Raw genomic sequence first — 26297 nt, 5'->3', positions numbered from 1 at the left:
ATGTGGCAGAAGGAAGGCCTTTCACTGACACTGACAAGAGCAAGGTTGGCAGGCTTTTGAGTGGGAGGGGAGAAAAAGGAGAGGGAGAGATGCTCGACCTGTGAGGTGGGGGGAGAGGCAGCGGAAGAGATGCTGGGACGTGGGGGAAATAGGCAGAAGGAGCAATGCTGGACTCATGGGGGGGGGGGGGGGAGGAAGTTGCTGGAGCCCCAGAGAAGGTGCCAGGAAGAAGGCCTGTGCTGCCCCTTGACCCCCTTGCCATAGTGCTTGGTTTATCTGAATTACATATTCATTAAAAAAAATTAACCTTTCTCTTTTTTTATTTATTTATTTTTGTTACATTTGTACCCCGCGCTTTCCCACTCATGGCAGGCTCAATGCGGCTTACATGGGGCAATGGAGGGTTAAGTGACTTTGCCCAGAGTCACAAGGAGCTGCCTGTGCCTGAAGTGGGAATCGAACTCAGTTCCTCAGTTCCCCAGGACCAAAGTCCACCACCCTAACCACTAGGCCACTCCTCCACTAGGAGTAAAGTTTGTGAAATAGTAATAGAACCATATGTACATGTGGCAGTCTTTTCTTCTGAGCTGGTAACTCTAGTGTGAACAGTTGGTTGTAGAGGGGTGCAGGGGAGGAAGGGTGTGCAAAGGGACTTGGGGCAGGGCAGGTGTTGGGTGTGCCTCTGTCAAAAGGTTGGTGACCCTGCCTGTTCTGAAGGAGAATTGTACCTGTGCTGAGGTGTGTATATATATGTTTGCTGCACTTTAGCATTGGGTAGGCCCTTATTATTGTCTGCTATTTCAGGAATTTTTATTAAGACAGACCAGAGCCTGTGGCTGTGTCTTTGTCCTTTCACTTTTGTGTACGAGCATGTTCTAAGCCTAGTGATTTTCAAAAGGTAGTAAATAATCTTTTCCATGTCTTTCTTTTTCTGCAGTTGTCTGCTTGTCCCGCTTTCCTCTGTTTCTTCACGGTTCTGTGTCTCTGTTTCTCTCATATGCACAGGAATGGGAATGTGTCCAGAGTACCAAATGCTGGTGTCTAGGCTGGCCTCTGTCCAAGGTTGTAACGTCACTGCTCTTGATGCAGAAACCCTGTCTCGCTCTTGGCAGTTACCACCAAACTCATTTCAGGCTTTTACCTCTATTAGTCTGGGTTTACTAACTATTTTTCCAGACACACAATCAGTGAAAAAAGCTTTAGTAAATCAGGCCTTTAAACTGCTATCCGAGGAATTTGGGAGGTAGAGCCAGGGAGGACTCTCAGCCAGAAAAATTTGATCCCAAATTTGGAAAGGTTGGCTCCTGTTGTCTGTTTCTCTGGCTTTTAAAAATTGTTTTTAGGTTTCTCTGAGGAAAATTCTGTATAGTTTCGTTTTCTGAAAACTTTTATTTTTCTCCTTAGCATCTCCTTCGCTAGCTTGTACTGCTACGAGGACAAAGCTGAAAACAGCTGCAGGCCCTCCTTTCTACTTCTCATTAGTACAATTTTTTAATGTAGAAGATCCATGTGCGCATACGTCCAGTGTCATCTTCTATGGTAGTGCCAGTTTTTGTGCTGGGTCTGTTTGCATATTATTTGGCTACTTGCATTGGGGAACAAAACTTTGGTGTTAACTCTTGCGTTAGGAAGCTGTGTGCTAAGTGTCTTTGCACAACTGCAATGCAAAATTTCTTCATCAGCCCCAGAAGGCAAGAATGTTGAAGAGAGAGAGCATGACAAAAGAGGATCAACAACCTTACAGCACAATCTGATCCCATACCTCATATGTACACCCCACAAATGCCCACACTGAATACATGAAGAAATAAGGCAAGAGTAACGAATCGAAGCAAATCCCAAGAGGAGGTTTCTAAGTCTGTGCTGGACACTCGCCCAGAGTCGTGACATGTCCTATTTTGTCCAAAAATGTAGAGCAGCTGTGAGTAAGGAATCAGGCAGGCTACAGAGAACCTTCCCCCTCCCCCTAGTACTACCTCAGACACACACTTACATTTATTTATAACAGGGGTTGAAGAAAGGGCAGGTCTCCTTTGTTATATGGACTCCAAGGTGCAGTAGAATACCTTTTGGGGGAGGGTAAATAAACCAAACTCTGTCCCTGCCTCCCAAGTTCCCCAGTTACTAATGCTGGGCAGAACAAAAATTGGTAGGGTCGTGGCCTGCCCCATTCCGCTGCTTATGCCTACTCCAGCCCAAGGAGAGGGCAGGTTTCTCTCTTATTATTACTTGCTGATTCCAGTACAATTCTGTATTGTGGAGTGAGGTGGACAGCGAAGGCTCAGTTCTCATCTCTCTCTCTGGTTTCCTCAGGCTGTGCGACTGGAGTCAGTGAGGTCTTATAGGATCAGGTATCTGCTGGTTGTTTCCACCCTTGGGAGCTACAGTGAAGACGAGACCATTCTACTGGGGGTCAACTTTCCAAGTGATGGGTAATAAAAATTTTACTTATCCTGTGGTCTAATTGTTGGTTGTTTGTCTTTTTCTGTGACCATGTTCTTAAAGTTCTCCAGGGTGAATGGAGTTCTTTTGCCAAACGTGTCCTGGGAAAAATTTAGCCAAATGTGTCCTGGGAAGAAAGCCATCTCAATTCCATCAGTCTGCTGCTGTCACTACTTATTTCTATAATGCTGCTAGACACATTCAGTGATGTACAAATATGTATGAGAGATTTATTACATCTGCATGATTAAAAGACTGTGACAAGGGAGAGAGCAGGACTGAAGAGTTAAATCTTCAATTCCATGTCTTCCCAGTGGGGAGTCACACTAGAGACCGATCCTTTGGGATCTTATAGGTTATCAGCAGCTGCTGAAGGTATCTTTTATAGCAACACATCACCATGTGCACACTGGACTTCAAAACCTGTCAGACAATCTAGGCAGGAAGGCTTGGCAACTGAATGTGTACATAGTGATGTCATTCTATAATAATAGAAAAAATCTCCACTGATTTCTGGTTGTAAAACAATTCTATGCCCAACATTTGGACAGAAAAATATCTGTTAACAGTTTCATCATTTGAGCTATGATAAGTGAAAGATATATATATATATATTTTTTTTTTCTATTTATTATGAAGAGATTTGATACTGATTTTTTAGGAAGGTGAAACATATTTAAGATGTGTGCTGTTTTAAGAAGAGATTACTGAGGCTTTTCCCTTTCCATATTCTAAAGTTGATGTGAAAGGGTACTTTATTTATTTATTGGGATTTATTAACTGCCGTTATGAAGAGATTTACCCAAGGCAGTGTACAGTAGGTACAGTTTTTAACATCAAACTTACAATTTTGTTAACAGATTAACAATAATAAAATGTACAAGTGTAAACAAAAATACAATGAAAGAGGAAAACTTGAAAACAGCAAATTGAAACCTAATAATAAGACTACCATGAAATAGGATCAAAATATACACATTTAACAGCACTGAAATTCAAATAACAGAGATATGCTTACATCGTATTATAATAGTGGTGGAATATCTAACAAGCACACAATTAGATCATTCAAATAACATTGCTATGATACTCATGCTTTTCTAAAATACTGCTTACCATATAGCTGAGGGGCCAAATGCAGATATATGGATGGGGACAAGATGTGTGGTACAGAGTCAGTTGAGATAAATAAATGGGTGGCTAAACTAAAGGCAAGTTCTTTGTACAGTTGATCAAGAGATAAGGAACTGGTCTAAGTTACAGTGTGTGTAGCGAGCTAGTCCAGTTGCAGAATAGGTGTATAGTCAGTCAACCTATGTATTAAAGGCTTGGTAGAAGAGCCAGGCTTTTACCTGCTCTTTAATTTGATATATAGTTGATTGTATAAGAGCCATCTGAATAGTCATTTTTGTTGGGAGTCTCTGTGCCTGACCTATAAATATGAATCAAATATGACAGAGAGGGCAGGAAGACTAGACAGATTTCTTAACGTGTGGGTCCTGCTTAAGCAATATATTAGAGATGCTTGATTGGATGTTACACCTTGCTATGAGGCCTTGGATATCTGATGGTTTGACCTTAGGCCTCCAATGTGCTAGATGCCTTGCAGAGGGGAGGGGATAGGGGTGGGTAGAGTGGGGCGGGTTTTTGAGGAGATATTTGATAGATTACTTTATTGTTGAACAAATGTATATTTTCTCTTTTTTTTTTTTTTTTTTATTAAAAACTAATAAAGATGGAACATCTCAAAAAAGATATAGTGGAATTAGAAAAGGTACAGAGAAGGGCGACAAAAATAATAAAGGGGATGGGATGACTTCCCTATGAGGAAAGACTGAAGCGTCTAGGGCTCTTCAGCTTGGAGAAAATATGGCTGAGGGGAGATATGATAGAGGTCTATAAAATAATGAGTGGAGTGGAATCATTTGTTTACTCTTTCAAATAATACTAGGACTAGGAGACATGTAATGAAACTACAAAGTAGTAAATTTAATACGAATCAGAGAAAATTTTTCTTCACTCAATGTGTAGTTAAACTCTGGAATTTGTTGCTAGAGAATTTGGTAAAGGCGGTTAGCTTAGAGCGGTTTAAAAAAGGTCTGGACGGTTTCCTAAAGGAAAAGTCCATAGACCATTATTAAATTGACTTGGGAAAAATCTACTGCTTATTTCTGGGATAAACAGCATAAAATGTATTGAACGTTTTCAGGCTCTTGCCAGGTATTTGTGACCTGGATTGGCCACTGTTGGAAACAGGATGCTGGCCTGATGGACCTTTGGTCTGTCCCAGTGTGACAATACTTTATGTACTTATGTAACTTAAAAAAAAAAAAAAAAGAGCTATCTGACTATAAAGCACCTTGGTCTTATCAGTTGTATTAATGTTTGAAATGTTTCCTCACGTGTCCCAGGAATATCTTGGGGGGGAGAGAGCGAACATGCAGTGCTGGAGGGGGCTTCCAGCACAGCGGTGGGATCTGCTTATTCAATTATTCTTTGAAACTGGCAGCATATCACTGTGAATGGCCTCCAGTGCATAGATTTCATGACACAGCACTGCTTGCTGCTTTATGATGGTAATGTTTATTCTTGGGATGCCATTCCTGTCCCTGGACAACTGAATTTAAGCCACCGAGGGCCAGGTGGGGGTATTAATTCCTGAGATTCTAGGACTTGGAGTCCTGAATGGTATCATTGATTAAAGGAAAACTACATGTCCCAGAGTTTTTATTTTATAGTAAATTCAGGCGTAGAATTATCTTCTGTGGAGTGCACTAATTCCACTTCTGTTAGCCAACAAACTAAGCTAAGACTAAAGCTTGATCAAAAGATGATACAGTTTTGTTCAGGTGATCTATCAAGATTTACTGACCTGAGAAAAGTAAATATTGAGTGAGGTGAAACAGTAGAAAGATTAGGGAAATGGGACTTGATATACCACCTTTCTGAGGTTTTTGCAACTACATTCAAAGCGGTTTACATATTTTCAGGTACTTATTTTGTACCAGGGGCAATGGAGGATTAAGTGACTTGCCTAGAGTCACAAGGAGCTGCAGTGGGAATCGAACTCAGTTCCCCAGGATCAAAGTCCACTGCACTAACTACTAGGCTACTCCTCCACTGTAATAATAAATATCCAGCACTGTATATTTATTATTACGTATCACTTTCTGTTCAACTAATGGACCTGCTGAGTAAGCTTTCTAAGAACTTGTAATGATTAGCATCGGACATTCCTGAATCCAGTGAAAGTAATCTGGAGCTTTCAGGAACCAATCAGAAGCCATCATACACAGTGCTTTGTGACATCAGACATTCTGATGAAACCGATGTTGACACCAAGGAGGTTTTTATGACAGGAGATGGCATGACATCAAAAAGTTGAAGCCATCTCCCCCGTGAACCCACCATATTGGGGAACCCTAAACAAAAGATCAGCATATGGATGTACAAAGAGGAACTGTCAGAACTGTAACCTGAGGTTAAATTATTTTTACCTCTGGGGGGGAGGTCCTGAGGGTAAAGAGACTTCCATTGGCGCCTGTGGGTGGGGGCTGCGTTAGTGTGCACTCCAGAGCATCAAACTTGATTTTCGAGCTGTGGGAAGCTTGATTTTTCTAGGGGGCAGTTTTAAGAAAGGCCCCGCTCTGCCTGAGCCTCTGGACTGAGTTGTGGGAACTCCTGCAGCTCCAAAAACAAGTCTGCTGCTCCAGAGCGCCTGCACCTGCAGTGGGACTGCGTCTCATGCCCCAGGACCCCACCCCCCAACAGTTAAGATGAATCCATCAGGAAACAGGACATCCTCACAGAAATTTGGCCATGTATTACTGTATTCTATAGAACAGTGTAGAAAAAAAGAGCAAAAAATACAGAGAATTTATTAGTACTGTTTCTACCAGCTACAATAATTTTTTATTCTGTTTTAGTGATTTTTAATTTTATTTCTTGATATATATCTACACTAGGAAAAAATGCCCGTTTCTGAGCGGAATGAAATGGGCGCTAGCAAGGGGCCCCCTCCCTCCGTCCCTCGAAGCTACTTGCCTTGTTCGCTGTGGGCCGTTTCGGCCCTCGAGTGTCAATAGCTCCGCCCTCGACGTCATGACGTTTTGACGCGAGGGCGGTGCAGACACTCCAGGGCACACCGGATATCTCGGGCGCCTCAACTTCCGTGGAGGCTTCAGAACGTTGGGGTTGCCTTTTATATATATAGATATGGGAAGCTTTTAAATAAATAAAAAAAGCTGTCAAATAGGTCAAGATGGTGACTGCAGCTTAGTCTGGTGCTCTGCTTCTCGTTATGATGAAGAAAAAAGGGAGAATGAGGGCTTATCCCTCTGAACCACAGCCCCAAGTCTCTTCCCTGATTGTTGGTCCGATGGACACTTACCTTCGTCAGAGCCAAACTCCATCTTCTTCAGTTGATGAGCTCCTGTCTGAGCTGACGCCACGACCAGGAGGTGTGTCACCAGGCTTTGGAACTGACATCTTGTTGACTCCCAACTTACAGACACCCTCGCCACAACCGCTCCTTGATGCATCACTGGTTCCAGAGTCTGGTGCCTGACGCAAGACGCCGGCATCTCCAGCCCGTGGAGGGATGGGGTCAGTGTCATAGGAAGAAGCTTTTGCTTCTTTAGTCAACTTTCGCTAGGAGTGGTGTCGGATACCGATGTGGCTTCAGCTGCTGCTGGAAGCAGACCAAAGGTTGCCAAGCTTGCTGAGGTTTCGTTCCAGAGGACCCCTATGTTTTCCTTGGAGACGATTTGGATTGCAGTTGCAAAGATGGGTAAGGCCCTCTTGGTACAGATTATGGCAGTAAACATTAATATTCAAATAAATGCTTTTTCGTTGACTGCCTTACAAGTGCAGGTGACCTGTGTTGAGCAAGTGGACACCAAAAATGTTGTTCAGATTAAAATGCTTCAAGTAGCTAATGTATCTATTATAAATTAAAATAATATTATGAAGCAGAAGATTGAAACTTTAGAAAATCGCACTAGATTAGGAAAATTTATTACCAGAAGGTTGCTTAAACTACCTTTAAAAGATATGAGAGAGATTCTACAGGTGCCAGAGGAATCTTTCCTGTATTTATTATTTGCCTTCAACTATAAAAGAGACACTTGCACCTCAAGGGGAGCAAGTTCCTGAAGTTGATGTTTTGAATATCTCTGAAATACTGGAGACTTTCAGAACTGAAGCAGTATCCTTGGCTACCTTGGTATTACCAACAAGATAAACTCATTTTACATGGTATGTGATACTTTATATGTATACCCAAGTTTGATTTGTCCTTGTCATTCCTCTCATAAAATCTCCTTGGTTGATAGCGTTTTGTTTCCTGTCATCCCACTGGTTACAGTGCACCAGGACTTCAGTTATACTGACCTCTGAAGAGGTAACTACCAAGAACTCTTCTGCCTCCCCTCTGACATACTCGGTCAATCCTAAGTGAGGCAACGCTTTCCCTATCCCATAAGAAGGGGTGAGGACTCAGGAGGCGGTAGCAGCCAACTGTGTGGCCTTGGTGTATGATACCCACTCGACTGTAAGATTGCCTCAGCAATAAATGAGAACAAAGAATTAAAAATAAACTTTGGTTCCTGTTCTGACTCCCATCTCTCAACAAACAGAAATAAGAACTGATGAAAGAGGTACCTGAGTAAACAGCTTTGGTATTTGTCTTCTGGGCACCTGCTTCTCTGTTTGCTTCTTTTTCATTCCAACTAAAGTTGGTAGATTTGTTGCTGTTTATGCCAGAAATACTTGAACTTGTTTCCAAACCAAACAGTGCTGCTTTGCCACTCTGGAGCAAATGGGCTAGCTGTGGAAAGTTTGGGCAAATGGCACTTCTTCCACTTCAAGGCATGAGCTTGTACCAAGTGATTCACTGTTTAGATTCTGAAGTGTTTTCTGAGTTTACGTAAGAACGCTGACAGAAGTGAATATTAGCAGCTTCTCTGCTGCCGGGACTGAGCTATGTTCACTAATGTTTCTCTTTCTCTGGTTTTAGGTGCAGTCAGTGCACTATCGGGATGGTCCTACCTCTCTGGAGTAATACCCAGGTGTTCCTTGATGGAGATGGGTAAGAGCCTCTGAGACAGAAATATACCTTGTGTTTCTCAATCAAAACCTTTTTATCTCCCTTGTCTTCTTCAGGGCCAGCCTTTGGTGGAGTGCGCAACCCTACTCCTGCTGGAATTCTGCGCAAAAAAATTCAAAACGTCTGCGCACAAAATTTGCAAACCCTGCAAATTTATTAGTCATAATTTAACAAGTATTACAGCCCCGTCCCTGTACACAGACAGATACCACCATTTTTTCCCCAGCATTCATATTGTTTTCCAACCCCTTCCCTGCACCCACGCATAGCATCCACCTTTACAGCAACCTTCCCTTCCTCCTTCCACCCACACATAGCATCTACTTTTTTTTTACAGCCTCCCTCCAAACACGCGCACACACAATATCCACCTTTTTTAACAGCCTCCCTCCCTCCCTCCATACACACACACACACACACACACACCATTCACTTTTTTACAGCCCTTCTTGCACCCATAGCATCCACCTTTTTTACAGCCCCTCCCTCTAACCACCCACACATAGCATCCACCTTTTTTTTATACAGCCCCCTCCCCCTATAGCACTTACCTTTTTTTACAGACCCCCACACACATGTAACATCTACCTTTTTTTTTTTTTTTTTACAGTTCCCTCCTTCTCTCCCTGTCTTTCTCCCCCCTCCCTGCACCCACACGCTATCCATACTTTTTTTTTTCAGCCATCCCTGCACTTACGCATGAGGAAGGAGCAGGAGGAGCTGCATAGAACTACCTCTTCAGGGCAGGAAAGAACCCCACTCTTTCCTACCTTCTGCCGCTGCTCTGGGCCAGTGCTGCCACCTTTTCCAAATTGCCACCAAGACTTCCTGTGGCAGTCTCACAAGATTACCGGTTGAAGTCTCGGTGGCCATTTGGAAAAATCGACAGCACCAGCCCAGAACAGTGGGCAGGAAAGAGTGGGGTTCTTTTCTGTCCCCAGTGAGGCCTCTAGACCACCAGGGTGGACTCAGGTAGGCCCAGGCAGAGCCCACCAAGGCTTGAGGGGGGGGGGGGGGCGGCTGTGGCGAGGGAGGCCAATTCCTCTTGGAGCGCAGATTCTTTGCAAGAAAGTGCAGAATTCTGGCAGGAGTATAACCTCTACAGCCCAAATGGGGCACCCTGCATGAGTAGTGCCACCATGCTGGCATCCTCTCTTTGTCACAGGGGCAAAGAAAGGGGCTCGGTAATTTAACAGAGCAGAGGATAGGGAAAACAAGGGGGTGCTGGGTAAAAAGAGAGCGAGTCACTGCCACCACTGAAGGAGGATGTCCTATGCTAAAGTTGCAATCACTGATGAGAAGGATGCCAATTTCAGTTTTGCACAGGGTACCAGTAGAGCCAGCCATGATGACTATCCCTATCTTTTTTTTTTTTTTTTTTAACCCAGCAATTATCTTCCTGCTTTTTAAGGCTGTGACCTTGCCATAAAGAACCTTCATTTGCAACTTTTCCATTTTATATCCTACTCCCTCCCCCCCCCCCACCCCAAAAAAATACCTAGGGTTTCATTTACTAATGTGCTTTACTCAATTAATGCATGTTAATGTGAGTTCAATAACTTCTTAGTAAATAGGCATTGCTGAGAATAATGGGACTTGCATTGTTTAGCATGCCTTAAATTACGACATTGAATTAGCATCTGTGGAGTGCATGAATTCTATTTCTGCTAGGTCTCACTCCAGGCTTAGACTAAAGCAGATTAAAAGGTGATACAGAGTTTTGTTGAGGTGATTAATCAAGGTTTACTGACTTGAAAAGTAAATATTGAACGAGGTGAAACAGAAGACAGATTAATGCTATATGTTTGTTATTACGGATGCAGAGGTTGGTGCTAGGGAAATATGGGTCAGAGGAAATGTATTGTCACATGGGGTGCCCCAGTGGTCGCTATTATCGTCATACCTCTTTAGTATCTATGTGTAGGAAGATTAGAGTTAGGTTTTTCATACTGTTCCTCTGCTTATATCACTGCCTACAACTGTATAAGAGACTTTGGGAGCTTTTTTTAAAAAATATATAATGTGTTATGTACTGCCTGGAAGTTCGAAAGCAATCGAAGCAGTGTACATTCTGGTCCAGAAGGTATTTTTTCTGTTCCCAGAGGGCTCCCAATCTGAGTGTGTACCTGAGGCAATGGAGGGTTAAGTGACTTGCCCAAGACCATGAGGAGTTGCAGTGGGATTTGAAAGCAGCTTCCCTGGTTCTCAGCTTTCTGCTTTAACCATTAGGTTACTACTTCACTCCTGAATTCTGGTTAAACAGGAACAGACTGAAATTAAGTTTAAAAAAAATCAGAGGTGTTGTATGTGGGGAAGTGGGAGTTACATCCACTGGTTCAGGTTTCCCTGGAAGGGGAAATTCTATCTTGCAGTTTTGTGGTGAGACATTTAGGGATCTATATAAATACAGACTTAACTTTTTCCAAAACAAGGTATCCAAAATGGTATAATATTCCTTTGGGATCTTGCATAGTGTCTTTCTATTAGAGCCCAGCTGAAACCAGGATCTTCAGTTTCTGCTGAAACCAAATCTGCAACCGAAATTGGCTGCTCAGCTTCGGCAGAAACTGAAATTGCCGACCTGGACCCAGACCTGGCGGCAGCTCTCCCCCCACCCACCCATGGCAGACCCCTCTTGGACCTACCTTTTTGTTGGTGGGTAGTGGACGCAGGAGTGTCTCTATTCATTCCTGCGCATGCCTGGCCTAGAAAATGGCTTCTGAGACTGCCATAGAAGGTCCCGACAGCCATCTTCCTAATGGAATCGGCACTGGCAAGAGCAACATATGCTCCTGCACCCACTACCCACCAACGAAAAGGTAGGCCCAGGAGGGGGTTACCGTGGGGGGGGGGGGGGGGTCAGAAGGGAGAGTTGCCACCAGGCTGGGGGGGCTCGGAAGGAGGGGAGGTGCAGCCAGAAGAGTGGCTCGGGGGGGGGGGGGGGCTGCTGCTAGTGGGCCCGTCATCTGCTGGGGGGGGAGAGCTTAAAAAATGCTCTGCCACCCCCTATCACGATCATTCTGTTTGTTTGTTTCATCTGAAAATGCACTGATTGGCCTCTAATTAAACTCTGGAATTTGTTTCCAGAGAATGTAGTAAAAGCAGTTAGCTTATCAGGGTTTTAAAAACGTTTGGATACTTCCCCAAAAGAAAAGTCCGTAAGCCGTTATTAAGAAGGACTTGGGAAAATCCACTGCTTATTTCTAGGATATATACCTCACAAGATTCAGTAGAACTCTTACATGTGTGCAGTCAGTATAGCATTATTTTTAGTAGGGTAGTCTCATAGGTCACGGGGGTGCAGTTGCAATCTTGTATAATCCCCTATTATGCGACAGTTGTAATCATCGACTTGCCCTACCGCCCTCCTTTGTTACTATTTTGTCTGTTTTATGTTTTTTTTAATATTTATTTTTACATTTTTGCAATCACCAAAGGTATGTCTATACTTAGTACTGCATACACATTGGGAGCTTCGTTATTGAACAGTCTAGCTATCTGATAAGGCTGTAATTATAATTATACTTATGAAAAAAGCTTAACTTAGCTTAGTTTTTTTTTTAATTTTCATGAAGTCTTTATTAATAAGTAAAACACAGATTCGAGTACGTAGCACATCGTACACAACATAGTACATTTCAATTGTACAGAACCAATCTCTGGTAATGTGGATGACTACTTAGCTTAGTTTTGAAGTGCGGAACTCTCCCCGATAGGTGCTTGTTTCGCACAACTCGGCTTTCTCAAGGGGTTGTTGTCGCACCAATCAACGAGACAGCCTGTCCTTACTCGAGCTCGGTTCTCTGTACTGGCACCTTGAATGCAGGGGCAGTGGAATACCTTTAGGGTTGGAGAGGCCAAACAAACCATTTTCTAGTCCTGCCTTAAGCTCTAGTTTCAAGTTGCTGATGCTGTGTTGAGCATAATATCGGTAGACCCAATCTGTTCCAGTACCTGTGCTTGTAAGGGAATGTATAAACTGCATGCTTAATTTCTGTGGCTTGTTTTTTCTTTTCCAATCTGCAGCCTGTCATTAATAAAAAATCACTTTTTTTCGGAGGAAGTGACGTCACCGATGGGATCGGTAGCTTAAATTTGTAGCTCCGCGGGGACGCGAAGTAAATTGCTAATAAATCCTCACATCGGGCGAATAATATTTCCACAGACGAATGGTTGAACTTACCAGATTTGATGGCAGCCAGAAGGAAACTTTCCAAATTTAAATACGCGGCGGAATCGGCGAAAGCGGGAGGCAGAGAGCAAACTGGGTTACCCCCGCGAGTAAACAAAATGGCGCCGGAGGAACCCGAGACGGAGGACGAACTCGAGGAACGAAGCGGCAGAGAGGGAGAAATTGAGAGAAGTGAATTTATAAAGTGGTTCCAAGACTTGAAAGCAGAAATGATAAATACTAGAAATAGTATTCAAGCTGCTGTTAAAGAGCTGCGGGAAGAAGTAAAGGACATTGGCAAGCGCATGGGAGAAACAGAGGAACGCATGGAGGTAATGGAAATGGAGGTGCAGAGTATGACGAAAAAAATTAAAGAAGAGAAACGACAGCGTGACGAGTTGGAGATCAGGGTGGAAGACCTTGAGAATCGTTCTCGAAGGGGGAATCTGAGATTTAAAGGAGTTCCTGAGGAGGCTCAATATTTGGAAGCTACGAAAGTGGTGCAAGAAATTTGTAACTTTATAATGAGCCATGGAAGAGACTCCCAGGAGTATGCAGACAAGACTGAAATTAAAATTGATCGTGCACACCGGAGTCTGGGACCGCAGCGGGGAGAAAACCCTAGAGATATTATTGCATGTTTTCACGATTTTCAGGTGAAGGAGACTGTATGGCGGAAAGCCCGAGCTATGGGTGATATACATTGGAAAAGTTGTAAACTACAGATCTTCCAAGACCTGGCGAAAACCACTCTACAAAAAAGGCGGGAATTCCGCGAGGTAACGAGATATCTGCAAAAAGCTGGCCTGCGCTACAGATGGATCTTCCCCAGCGGCCTAATGGTCACGGTGGGGAATCAGACAAGGAAAATACAACACCCGGCAGCAGCGAGGAAGATACTAGAGAACATGGGATGTGCAGATGTGCCGGAGGAGTTACAAAATCCCACTGTGGAAGGCAATGGAGAGAACAATCCCGGCAAAGGGAGAGGGCATCTTCAGGGGAAACAGGGCAGCAATACAAACGGAACGCGGAAGGAGCGTGGCCTGGAGCAGCATGGGGACACTTGAACGGACAAATGTCAAGGGGCTTAGGCCCAGGCATAGCGTTTGACCATTTGAGTATTGGTAGTAAGTAAGACAAGACTGGTAACGTTTAACTGTTTATATATGTATGATTTGAACAGAGTATATTGGAAAGAATGAATAGGAATGAAGGTTTTACTGTGTGGGTGATATAAGAGGGGTAAAGATCCCGGGGGGACGACACTTCCTTAGGGATAAACTGGCAGCTGGTAGTAGCAGCCATCGGGGGAGAGGGGAGGGGGGGGAGGGGAGGGGGAGGAGAGGGCATGATCACAGTTGGTTCATGGAATGTAAATGGGCTGAACACACCTGAAAAAAGGAGAATTGTATTTAGAGAAATATCAAAAATGCATTGGGACATTATCATGATGCAGGAAACGCATATCCAGAGGAAAGATGCTAGGCTTATTCAATATAAAAACCTGGGCCAGAATTTTATTCTGGCAGACCCTAGAGGTGGGAAAAAGGGAGGATTGGCAATCTACATTAAAGAAAAGGTACCTTTTGTCCATGAGCAAACATACCTGGAGAGCCAGGGAAGATGTATAGCAGTTAAGGGAAAGGTCAATGAACAAATGATCACGTTAGTTAATATATACGCACCTAACGAGGGACAGGGTGCGTTCTTTGAAAAATTAAGACTGGAATTGATAGAATTTGTACAGGGAGAAGTGATTGTGGGAGGGGACTTCAACTGGGCAATAGCTGACCTAGATCACTCAAAGGGTAAGAAAAAGGGTGGAGTCTCAGCAAATACGACAAAGTTACTGAGTCTGTTCAGGGATTTGGATCTGATAGATGTTTGGAGATTGCAGCACCCGGGGCAGAGGACTTATACTTTCTATTCACACGCCCAACAAACGTATACAAGGATAGATGCAATATGGGGCTCCCGTAATCTATGGGGGGAAGTAGGGGATTCTAATATAGGAAGTATTCATGTATCAGACCATGCTCCCATATGGGTCTCCTGGAAGGGTATGGGGAGAGAAAAGGGACACACCTTTTGGAGATTGAATGAATCCCTGCTCGACTCAGTTGAGGATTGTGAAGCTGTTAGCAGGGCGATACAAGAATACCTAGTTTACAATGATAAAGGGGATGTAACAGAAGGGACGCTATGGGACGCTCTTAAAGCAGTGGTGAGAGGACACCTGATCAAAAAGGGGAGTCAAAGAAAGAGGGAGGGGCGAAGGCGGGAATTAGAAGTAAGACAAAGACTGGTGTCCTTAGAAGTCCAGCATCAAGGAGGACAATGCCCTGAGGTTCTGCCAGAATTGAGGGAATGTAGGTCCGCGCTGCAACAAATCCAAATAAAGCAGATGGAGTTTCAAAGGAAGTTAGCACAGCAAAAGTTTTTTGAATACAGTAATAAAGCAGGACGAATGCTGGCGCGACATCTCCGCATGCGCAGAGTGGGCAATACTATAGTGAAACTTAAAGGGGAGGGGGACTCACTATTGTACCAAGACAAGGAGATGAGAGATAGGTTTGCCCAATTTTATAAAGCGTTGTATACTAAAGAGAGTACGGATTCGGGGGAAAAGATTAAAGAATATTTGAGCAGATTAGGATTGCATACACTATCTGAAACACAAAAAGACTTCTTAGATAAACCGATAGTATTAGATGAGATAGAAAGAGTCATTAAAGGATTAAAAGGTGGGAAAGCGCCGGGATTGGATGGGTACACAGCTAAGTTCTACAAGGTAATGAATAAGGAGGTGGGGCCATTATTGTTAAGGGTGGGGAATGAGTGCTTTACATCGGGAAAGCTGCCGAGTAGTATGTATGAAGCAGGAATCTCGGTGATTCCTAAACCGGGGAGAGATCCCACGTTATGTGCTTCCTATAGACCAATATCCCTCATTAATATAGATATTAAGATACTTGCTAAGGTCATGGCGGAGCGAATTAACAAATTTCTGCCCCAATTAATCCATGAGGACCAATCCGGCTTTGTCCCACAAAGGCAAGTCGCTGATAATATAAGGAGAACGCTGAATATAATATGGGAGGCACAACGTAGAGGGGGAGATTTTGTACTCTTAACAACAGATGCAGAAAAGGCCTTTGACCGGGTTGAATGGCAGTACCTGTGGGAGGTGTTGGAATGTATGGGATTTGGCCCAAAGGTATTGACATGGATGAAGGGGCTATATGCAACACCAAAAGCCCGTATAAAAGTTAATGGGGGATATTCGGACCAGTTTCAGGTACAGCGGGGTACAAGGCAGGGTTGCCCCCTGTCACCTCTGCTGTTTGCATTGGCAATTGAGCCGCTTGCGCAGCGGATTAGGGAAACGGTTAGCATTCAGGGGATCAAGGTGGGAGACCGAGAGCACAAATTGGCATTATTTGCCGACGACATTCTCTTTTATGTGAGTCGCCCAGAGGAGTCCTTGCAAAATATCTGTCGGGAGCTGAAGGCGTTCGGAGCTTTTTCCGGTTTTAAAGTTAACTATGATAAGTCTGAAGTGCTGGGAATAAAGTGCACCACCTTAGATCTGAGAAGCACATTAACCAGATTTTCTTTTAAGCATGCCAAGGAGAATTTTCGATATTTAGGGGTTAGGCTCCCCAGGAACCTAGAATCCTTATACGGGCTTAACTATATTCCCTTGATTAGAGAACTAAGAAATGACTTAAGCAGATGGAAAAATGGGATGCTTTCATGGTGGGGCAGGATTGCGGTCATTAAGATGAACGTACTTCCTAGGTTGTTATTCCTATTCCAAACGTTACCATTGGAAGTCCCCTCGGGAACCCTGAGCAGATTACAGTCTGAAATGTCAAATTTTGCTTGGGGAGAAAGAAGGGCGAGACTATCTAAGCGAATCATGTGGAGGGGAGTGGAAGAAGGAGGGAGAGGGATGCCCAACATCACCTGGTATTATCAGGCAGCACAAATGAAACAGGTGGCGGAATGGAGTAAGGGGGAGGGGGCGCCAGTGGCTGTATTAGAGCAGCAACTGGTGCCTGGGTGTAATTTGGAAAGGGGCTTGTGGGGATCTGGAAGGATGTATGGCCCACGTGGGGGAACTGATAATCCTTTTATAGGACATTTGCTACATACTTGGGAGGTATTGAAACGAAAATTTAAAAAAGGAGTTAAAACATCTACATTGGCGCATATAATCCATGAAGTAGAGTTCCCAGCGGGCGAAGAGGGGGGAACTTTTCATGAATGGTATAAAAAAGGTCTGAGGAGATTTCGAGATCTGATGTCGGATGGTTCATTAAAAACATTTGAGACACTAAAAAGGAAGTTTGCCCTACGAGCGTCGGATAACTATGCTTATCTACAGGTTAAACACTATATGAGTAGACAGGGGTGGCTACAGGGGGACCAGAGGGGAAGGGAGCCATTAGAGAACATATGGATTACTCTTGAGGTAGGGAAGAGGGGCATTTCCAAATTGTACAATTATATTAGAGGTAGTACATTGACTAAATTATCCTATATGAAAGCATGGGAGAAAGATTTGAACTGTGAAATGAGTGTGAAAGAATGGGAAAGGGTTTGTATAGAGGTAAAAAAGGCATCCACGTGTGTACTAATAAAGGAAAATGCCTACAAAGTTTTAAGCAGGTGGTACTATACACCAGACAGGGTAAAATTGATGTATGCTAGTGCCTCAGACAGATGTTGGCGTTGTGATAAGGACCTGGGCAATTTTATGCATGTGTGGTGGTCATGCCCACTTATTCGTTCTTTCTGGGACGATATAACTATGTGCATGACCTCTATTCTGGGGACACAGTTTGTAGGGGAACCTAAATGGTGCCTATTAGGGTGGGGGAATAAAAGAGGCAAGAAGTGGCAGAAGCGGATTAAAAGACTATGTTTATCAGCTGCGAAGCTGGAAATTGCAGCCCACTGGAAAAAGAAAGTGGGTCCTACAGTCGTGGAGTGGAAAACAAGACTCCGCACCATAATGGGACTTGAACAACTGACGGACAGACGAAAGGGCAGATTTGAACCAAAGGCGGAGGAATGGAATCATCTAGAGTGTTTATGGACTAATGCCACTATTACACAGTGTATTCAGCCATTACGTGAAGATGGGGGGGAGGGAGGGGAGTAAAATTCATTAAGTTTTCAATAGTTGATATTATTGTACAGTTCACTAAGGCTTGTTGCATAGTGGGTAATTGATTTTGTGATTGTACTTATGAATAATGAGATTAAATAAAAAATTTCTTTCAAATAAAAAAAAAAAAAATCACTTTTTCTGAGAGCTTGGATGGAGTGTTCGGGAGTATGTCTGCAAACTTTTCTGTGCTTCTGGCTTCCAACATTTTGCGCACTCACAGTTGGAAGGTGGGGTTGGGGTTGTCTTATTTTTCTTTCTCAACCAGTGTCACACTTTTCTGAGCCAATTCAACGGACCAAAGAGAACATTTCAGGAGGTACTGGGGACAGTGGTTATGGTTTGATAGTTCCTAACCCAGTAATATCTAAATTTGTTTTCCACTCACCATGATCTCCAGAACTAGCATATCTCATCTCATCTCAGCACTGAAGTACAGCATTTGCATATACTGTGCCCCAGTGGTGCGCCCTGCCAGAGTTTTTCCCTTTTAATTCTCTCTCTCTCTCTCCAGTTTTCTAATGATTAACTGTCTGCAAGTTTGGTTCTTGCCTAAAATATTTATACCTGCTTGAAATTTGGCATCCTTTGACCTGCTTTCTTCTTACCATTCACAAGTACCTTCCCAAGCCTTTTGAGAGTCTTTCTAAATATTTGCAGAATTTATTTTGCATATTATAATCTCTTTAAGATTTTAAATATTTGAATAAGGTTTTTTTGCTTTGTTTTGTTTTTGCCTGAAGCTCTGGAGTTTGTGGCTTCCTTTTCTTTTTCTCATTTTCACAGCTTTCAAAGTGAAGTCTTAGGAAAGACCTGTACTGAGGTAACATCACCTCCTTTTTTGCTTCTGGTTCTTTTGCACCCTAGTGACTCGTCCACCTTGCCACACTGTTCTGTAACCTTGAGATCATTGGGCATGATCACCCCAAGGTGTCTGTGTCATGGTTAATGCACATCCCTCCCATGCATTGCTCCCTGAGGTTTCTGAGCCCAAATGCATTCCTACACTTTTTGCATTAAGGGCCAACTGACTTTATGCTAATTTTCAAAGGGAAGATACGAGCCTACTTTTCTCTTGGAAAATTGATCTGGTAAAAAAATACCCTCAGACATTTGTCTCTGCTTTATTGTTGCCTATTATTTTTTTTTTAAATCAGAAATGTGTGTAGATTTGAAACTTTAACCTATGTGCCTAGTTCGCTCCTTGACCTAAACATACCTCCATGTCTGCCTGCCTTTCATTCGGTTGAAAGTATATATGTCGATCCTCACGTATACTCTTAGCTAGGTAGGGGCTGAGCAGTTATTAGACAGATTACTGGGGAAACTGATATTTGCCTTCTTAAATAGCTTCTGAAAATATTCTCTTAATGTTTACTACACTTGGCCATAGAACTTGAAGGGGTGTCCAACCTCAGCCCTCGCCAGGTCGGATTTTCAGGATTTCCGATATGAATATGCATGAGATCTATTGCATACAATGGAAGCAGTGCATGCAAATAGATCTCATGCATATTCACTAGGAAAATCCTGAAAATCTAACTGGATTGCGGTCCTCGAGGACTGAGGTTGGACATCCCTGACCTAGACATTCATATTCACATATGTGTTATCCCCTGGATTCTATAAAGGATGCCTAAAATAATTAGTTAATGGGCTCCAGTGATTTAATTATTAGCGTTAACAAGCACTTGGCACTAATTAATTTTCCCCTGTGTGTAAATGTTTAGAGTACTAGCACGTAGGGGGAATTCTCAAAAATGGGCGCAAAAAAAAATCGGCGCTAAGGGCCAGATTCTATGTATAGCGCCTTAAAAATCCAAATTCTGCCTAAGCATATTCTATAAGTGGTGCGGTTTATACAATACTCTTAGTCGCTGTCCCAGCACCTAGAACTATTTGTACCAAGGAAAACATGGCGTAAATATGGGCACGTAGATTTTGGGGTGGAGGGGCATATTCTACAACAGTGTGAGTAAATTTTGGATGCCCATTTCCCTGCCCATAACCACGCCCCATTTTGGCAGCTCGCATTAGAATTTAGGCGCTATGCATTACAGAATACGCTTAGCAAGCTGTGTGCATAAATTCTAATTATTGCTAATTAGTGCACGTTATTGCTTGTTAATTGCTGTTAAGCCAATTAATTTATGCACATTGTTATAGAATACGTTTGGATTTCAGTGCGGAAAATTAGGCGCAATATATAGAATCCGGGTGTAAGCGCTGTTCTGTAAAGGGCACTTTACCCTATATAGAATAGCGCATAGCACTGATTCCTGTGCCTAACTTTTGACGCCAAACTTACGCCTGCTGAAACCTGGTATAAATGCTGGCGCCCAAGATAGGCACGCTTACTCAGTATTCTGTAACTATACGCGTAACTTTTCAGAACACTCCTGACACACTCATGCCACTCCCATGGCTACATCCCCTTTCTGGATACATGCTACTGGAGTTTGTTGCCCTTGTTTATAGAATAGCGCGTGGCCAGATGCATGCATAAATTTTAATGGGTGCCAGTAATCAATAATTGGTTGATGGTTAGCAACTCGTTAACCAGTTAATTTGCATGCGCATCTTGGCAGCGTACCCAAATTTGGACACCGTATATAGAATCTGGGGGCTAATGCACATATGTGTCCACCTATTTGTGTAAGTTCTAGCAGGTGCCTAATGCTGTTCTGCAAATTGTGAGGGGTTGCTGAGAGGACGGCCGCAGGGAAAGCGAGAGCGGCCCAGGAAAGAGTGAGAGAGACGAGCACACATCACAGATGGGCGAGAAGCTGATCGGAAGCCAGTGAAGTGACTTGAGAAGAGGGGTGATATGAGTATATCGGTCCAGGCGGAAGATAAGACGTGCAGCAGAGTTCTGAATGGATTGAAGGGGAGATAGATGGCTAAGTGGGAGGCCAGTGAGGAGTAGGTTGCAGTAGTCAAGGCGAGAGGTAATGAGAGAGTGGATGAGAGTTCGGGTGGTGTGCTCAGAGAGGAAAGGGCGAATTTTGCTGATGTTATAGAGGAAGAAGCGACAGGTCTTGGATATCTGCTGGATATGTGCAGAGAAGGAGAGGGAGGAGTCGAAGATGACTCCGAGGTTGCGGGCAGATGAGACAGGGAGGATGAGGGTGTTGTCAACTGAGATAGAGAGTGGCGGGAGAGGAGAAGTGGGTTTGGGTGGGAAGACAAGAAGCTCGGTCTTGGCCATGTTCAGTTTCAGGTGGCGGTTGGACATCCAGGCAGCAATATCGGATAGGCAGGCTGATACTTTGTCCTGGGTTTCCGCAGTGATGTCTGGTGTGGAGAGATAAAGCTGGGTGTTGTCAGCATAAAGATGATATTGGAAGCCATGGGATGAGATCAGGGAGCCCAAGGAAGAGGTGTAGATTGAAAAAAGAAGGGGGACCAAGGACAGATCCCTGAGGAACTCCAACAGAGAGCGGGATAGGGGTGGAGGAAGAACCATGAGAATGTACTCAGAAGGTATGATGGGAGAGATAAGAGGAGAACCAGGAGAGGACAGAGCCCTGGAACCCAAATGAAGACACAAGGTGGTAAAGCATAGTAGGAAGGAGGTGGCATGGAGAAGCGATATACCTAATGGCCCAATCCTGAAAATGATTTGGTGAAGAACCAATTTTTTTAAAGCAGATAGAAATTTTTCATAAGATGGTTCTGAATGGAGATTGGTCGTAAGGGTGAGGGGACATTGTGATATGGTGTTTAAAGGAGGGTGCCTTTATTTGTTCAAAGGTAGTGCTACATGCTACCCTGAGTTAATTACCATGTTCAATCTCATGCTCCTTGGGCTGACTAGGGATTCTATGGTCCTCACTTGACAGCAATGTGTAGTGGCTTGATTTAGGGTCTATAATTTCAGGGCGCTTATATTTTTATAGCACTACTGAGCATACGTATTGACAGTTAAATATATCCTTGCCACAAAGAGCTTGCCCCTGAGGCAGTGGGGGAGATAGTGATTGAACAAGGTCACAAGAAGTTCCGGTGCAAGGGTGTTGGGTGCTTTAGGTGAATCTTTAGTCTTACCCCCCTTAAATATGCCCCCCAAGACATTATGGGCCAGATTCTATATATGACGCCTAGATTTCCGCATAAGCATGTTCTATAAGCGGCGCCTAGATTTAGGCGCGGTATATACAGTGGTGGAAATAAGTATTTGATCCCTTGCTGATTTTGTAAGTTTGCCCACTGACAAAGACATGAGCAGCCCATAATTGAAGGGTAGGTTATTGGTAACAGTGAGAGATAGCACATAAATTCATATACTTTCCACAATGTGATTTTCCGGATTTAATTTGTGATGTGCTATCTCTCACTGTTACCAATAACCTACCCTTCAATTATGGGCTGCTCATGTCTTTGTCAGTGGGCAAACTTACAAAATCAGCAAGGGATCAAATACTTATTTCCACCACTGTAGAATATGCTTAGTTGATATCCTAGAGCCTAAAACTTCGTGACTTCATTTACACCAATAAAAATCTGCATAAATCCCGCTGTGTAGATTTAGGCGCAGAGGGCCACATTCTATAACGTTTGTAAATTTTGGAATGCCCACGAAACGCCCATTTTTCCTGCCTATAACCACACCCATTTTTGCTTGCATGCATTAAAATTTCGGCACAGTGCATTACAGAATAGGGAATTGTGCGCGTAAATTCTAATTATTGCGAATTAGTGCTCATTATTGCTTGTTAAGTGCTGTTAACGCTGGTTGGCTTGTTATGGAATACGCTTGTTTGGTGTGGAGCGCTGGGCGTGTTATATAGAACCCAGAGACATGCTTTTAAATAGTATACAGTTACAGTTCTTATATTCCGCTTTTACCAGATTTAGTTCTAAGTGTATCACAAAATAGTGCTAGATCATACATCTAGGATTAGATGTGGAGTGGAGGAGTAGCCTAGTGGTTAGTGCAGTGAACTTTGATCCTGGGGAACTGGGTTTGATTCCCACTGCAGCTCCTTGTGACTCTGGGCAAGTCACTTAACCCTCCATTGCCCCTGGTACAAAATAAGTACCTGAATATACTACTACTACTACTATTTAGCATTTCTATAGCGCTACAAGGCATACTTTGAATGTAGTTGCAAAAACCTCAGAAAGGCGGTATATCAAGTCCCATTTCCATATATAAATAATATATTAATTATTAACAGTGCCCAAAACATGCTTCTGAAATATACGTTTTAATTGCTTTCTTAAAAAGGTCAAAACTAGATAAAGATCTAATATTACCTGGAAACGATAAGTTGCTGCTTGATAAGAGAATACTATTTGAAATAATTTCCCAATATCGCACACCAATGGGGCTAGGAAATACTAGTGGCATGTAAGATGGAACCTTTATACATGAAGGCCTACATATCAGCGATAACATATATCCAGGGATGACTCCATATAGTATCTTAAGTACTAAACTGCCAAGTTTAAACATATTTCCCCGGATTCTATATATCGTGCTGAGATTTCTATGCGGAAATCAAAGCATGTTCTATAAGAGTGCGCATAACTTAATTAGGAACAAGCTAATCAGTGCTGATAATTGGATGTTAAGCATTAATTGGCATTAATTAGAATTTACATGCACAAACCACTAAGTGTATTCTGCAAAGTAGTGCACGTAAATTCTAATGCATGCATCTGAAAACGGGGCGTGACTATGGGGTGATATGGGTGGGTCATGAGTATTCTGGAAAATTATGCGTACAGTTATAAATTACGTCGGCTCTGCGCCTAACTTAGGCGCCGGTATTGTACATCAAGTTTTACTTGGAGTAAATGGCCATGCCTAGAGTTAGTCGCTGTCATGGCCGCTTGCTTTGACTGCAGCTATACTTTGCTGCCCCACAGTAGCTGCTGCACTTGGTGACTTCTTAGTCTTGCCTAATGGTTGGGCTGGCCTGGTACCAGTGGCAGACAGCATTTGAAGCCTGACTTCTCTGGTTCTATGCCATTTCCTCTAACAGCTAGGCTATTTTCTCTCCATAAGCAACTCTGCTGAGGGCCTGGAGCCAGTGACTCTCATCCCAGTGACTGGAATCATTGGGAGGGGCACAAAAATTCCTAGGCAGTTGCCTTAGATCTGCTAAGCTGGAAGCCCCAAGGAGCAGAAGGAAACTGACAGATCTAAAAATTAAAAAAGAATTAAGACTTAAAAGAAATGTAACAAAGAACAACTTCACTGAGAGGGTGGGGGATGCCTGAAATAATCAACTGGTGGAAGTGGGAATAAGGAAATGTGTGACAGAACTGAAGCATACTTGAGATATGCAGCAGCTGATGCTAAAGGCAGGGGAGGGGGGTGACCGGAGACAGAATAGGGTCTTTGGCAACTCTCTACGTAGGGACAAAAATCAAAGAGGGCTTGTTTGCAAGCAGCCGGTCTGATCTGTGCCTCCCAACTCGAAAGGGAGCTCTGTGTGATAGAACAGCTCTCCTACCTTTGTTACTATGTACCCCACTGCAGAGAAAACCTGTCCCGCCCAATCCCTCTGAAGCATATGGCTTTTCCTCTTTTGAGAAATTGATTTCCTGCAATAAGATTACAGAAACCATTTGTTTTCCAAGATACTACAAAATTTCCTTTTTGAGCAACCTGATACCCTCTACATGAAGGGAGATTAAATGAATGCTATGCAATGGAATATTTTTTTGGTTTAATATGCTAGCTTTTTCCTGATCCCAATGGCTTCTAGCTCTGTTGGAACCGGCCTCTAATGGTGTCATGAAACTTACAGCTGGGGTTTTCAACTCTCTCTCCCCTTGTGTAACCCTAGTAGTGCTCTAGAAATGTTAAGTAGTAGTAGTAGAAGTTCCTAGCCAGAAGCTGCAGACTGGCTTTTTCCATAGACTGGTACATGTATACCAGAGTAAGAAGCGGAGCCCAGATTGGTGATTAAACCATCTCCTACAGAAGAACAAAAACCTTGAAGAAAAAATACCACTCAGGAGACAGTGAAGGTGACTCAATAAAGCGATGATGCTGTGTTCTGGAAAGTTTATTGTTGAGTCGTTACTGCCAAGTCATTTTTGCTCTACAATAAAACTGTCCAGAACATACAGCATCATTGCTTTATTGAGTCACCGCTGTCTCCTAAATGCACAGCCCTCCCATTGGATTTCTGGACCAGTCCAATAGAGGGCCAGGTTTTCAAACTACCTGTCCATGTTGACCTTTTACTTAGTTTCCACAGGGAAAATTGTGGGTACAAAGCATGCATGAACCTTTGCTACTGCTTTATTTTAGGGTAATATTTTGATGGAAAATAATTACCACAGACTGTGGGGGAGTGGCCAAGATGGCATCATGATCACTGGCGGCTGAGATGTGAAGCTTGGTTAACAGGAGATCCATTTTCTGAGTATTTTCTGCCTCTATACCCAAATGCTGCATAATAACAGGAACGGTTCGGTTAGGGCTACTTCCGCAACAGTCCGGACCTCCTCCCCACAATAGCTAACGATGGAATGCTTTATTGCTGGTGTCGCAGTGAAGACCGGAGAAGAGGGTCCTGCTGTGTGGCAGTTGGAAGGAGGAACTCCTGCCTTGGAACAAGATGTTACACTTTCTCCCCCAGAGTTCAGTTGGCCACCGTGTCATTTTCAGTGGGGTTAGTGAGACCGAAAGTTGTGGTTGACCTTGCCCTAACTGCAGATGGAACACAGAATAATGATTGCCGGTTAGAATCCAGCAAAGGAATGATGTGCCTATGCCAGATCTTCCCATGGTGGTAACTTTGAAAAGTAACGTAGTAACATATTAGATGACGGCAGATAAAGACCCATGCGGCCCATCCAGTCTACCCGAGTAGATAAACTCATTACATAAAAGTATGAGGTGATACAACATATGAATAAGAATATAGAATAGCCATACTAGGTCAAACCAGTGGTTCATCTAGCCCAGTATCCTGTTTCCAACAGTGGCCAAGCCAGGCCACAAGTAGTTGGCAGAAACCCAATTCATGGCAACATTCCATGCTATACATCCCAGGGCAAACAGTTGCTTCCCCATGTCTATCTCAATAACAGACTAAGGACTTTTCCCCCAGGAACTTGTTCAAACCTTTTTTTAAACCCAGATATGCTAACCACTGTTACTGTGTCCTCTGGCGTATTTCTATGTAACTTCCTTGAGTGTCCCCTAGTCTTTTGTACTTTTGGAATGAGTACAAAAAATCTATTTACTTGTACTTGTTCTACACCACTTAGGATTTTGTAGTCCTCAGTCATATCTTCCCTTATCCATTTTTTTTCCAAGCTGAAGAGCCCTAACTTCTTTAGCTTTTCCTCATATGAGAAGAGTTCCATCCCTTTATCATTTTGGTTGCTCTTCTTTGAACCTTTTCTAATTCTGCTATATCTTTTTTGAGCTA

At 43.3% G+C, this 26297-nt stretch overlaps 1 protein-coding gene across 1 annotated transcript in view; it reads left to right on the top strand.

Moving 5' to 3' along the window:
* The window catches only part of SSH3 (slingshot protein phosphatase 3), a 142753-nt gene that overhangs the window by 67987 nt on the left and 48469 nt on the right, over positions 1-26297 (top strand). Inside the window, 2 exon segments of the mRNA XM_030185766.1 lie at positions 2314-2432; positions 8459-8530. Of these exon segments, the coding sequence (XP_030041626.1) occupies positions 2314-2432; positions 8459-8530 (191 nt within the window).

Source organism: Microcaecilia unicolor, chromosome 1, assembly GCF_901765095.1.
Source record: "Microcaecilia unicolor chromosome 1, aMicUni1.1, whole genome shotgun sequence".
Lineage (NCBI taxonomy): Eukaryota > Metazoa > Chordata > Amphibia > Gymnophiona > Siphonopidae > Microcaecilia > Microcaecilia unicolor.
This window is presented reverse-complemented; position numbering and strand designations above follow the sequence as displayed.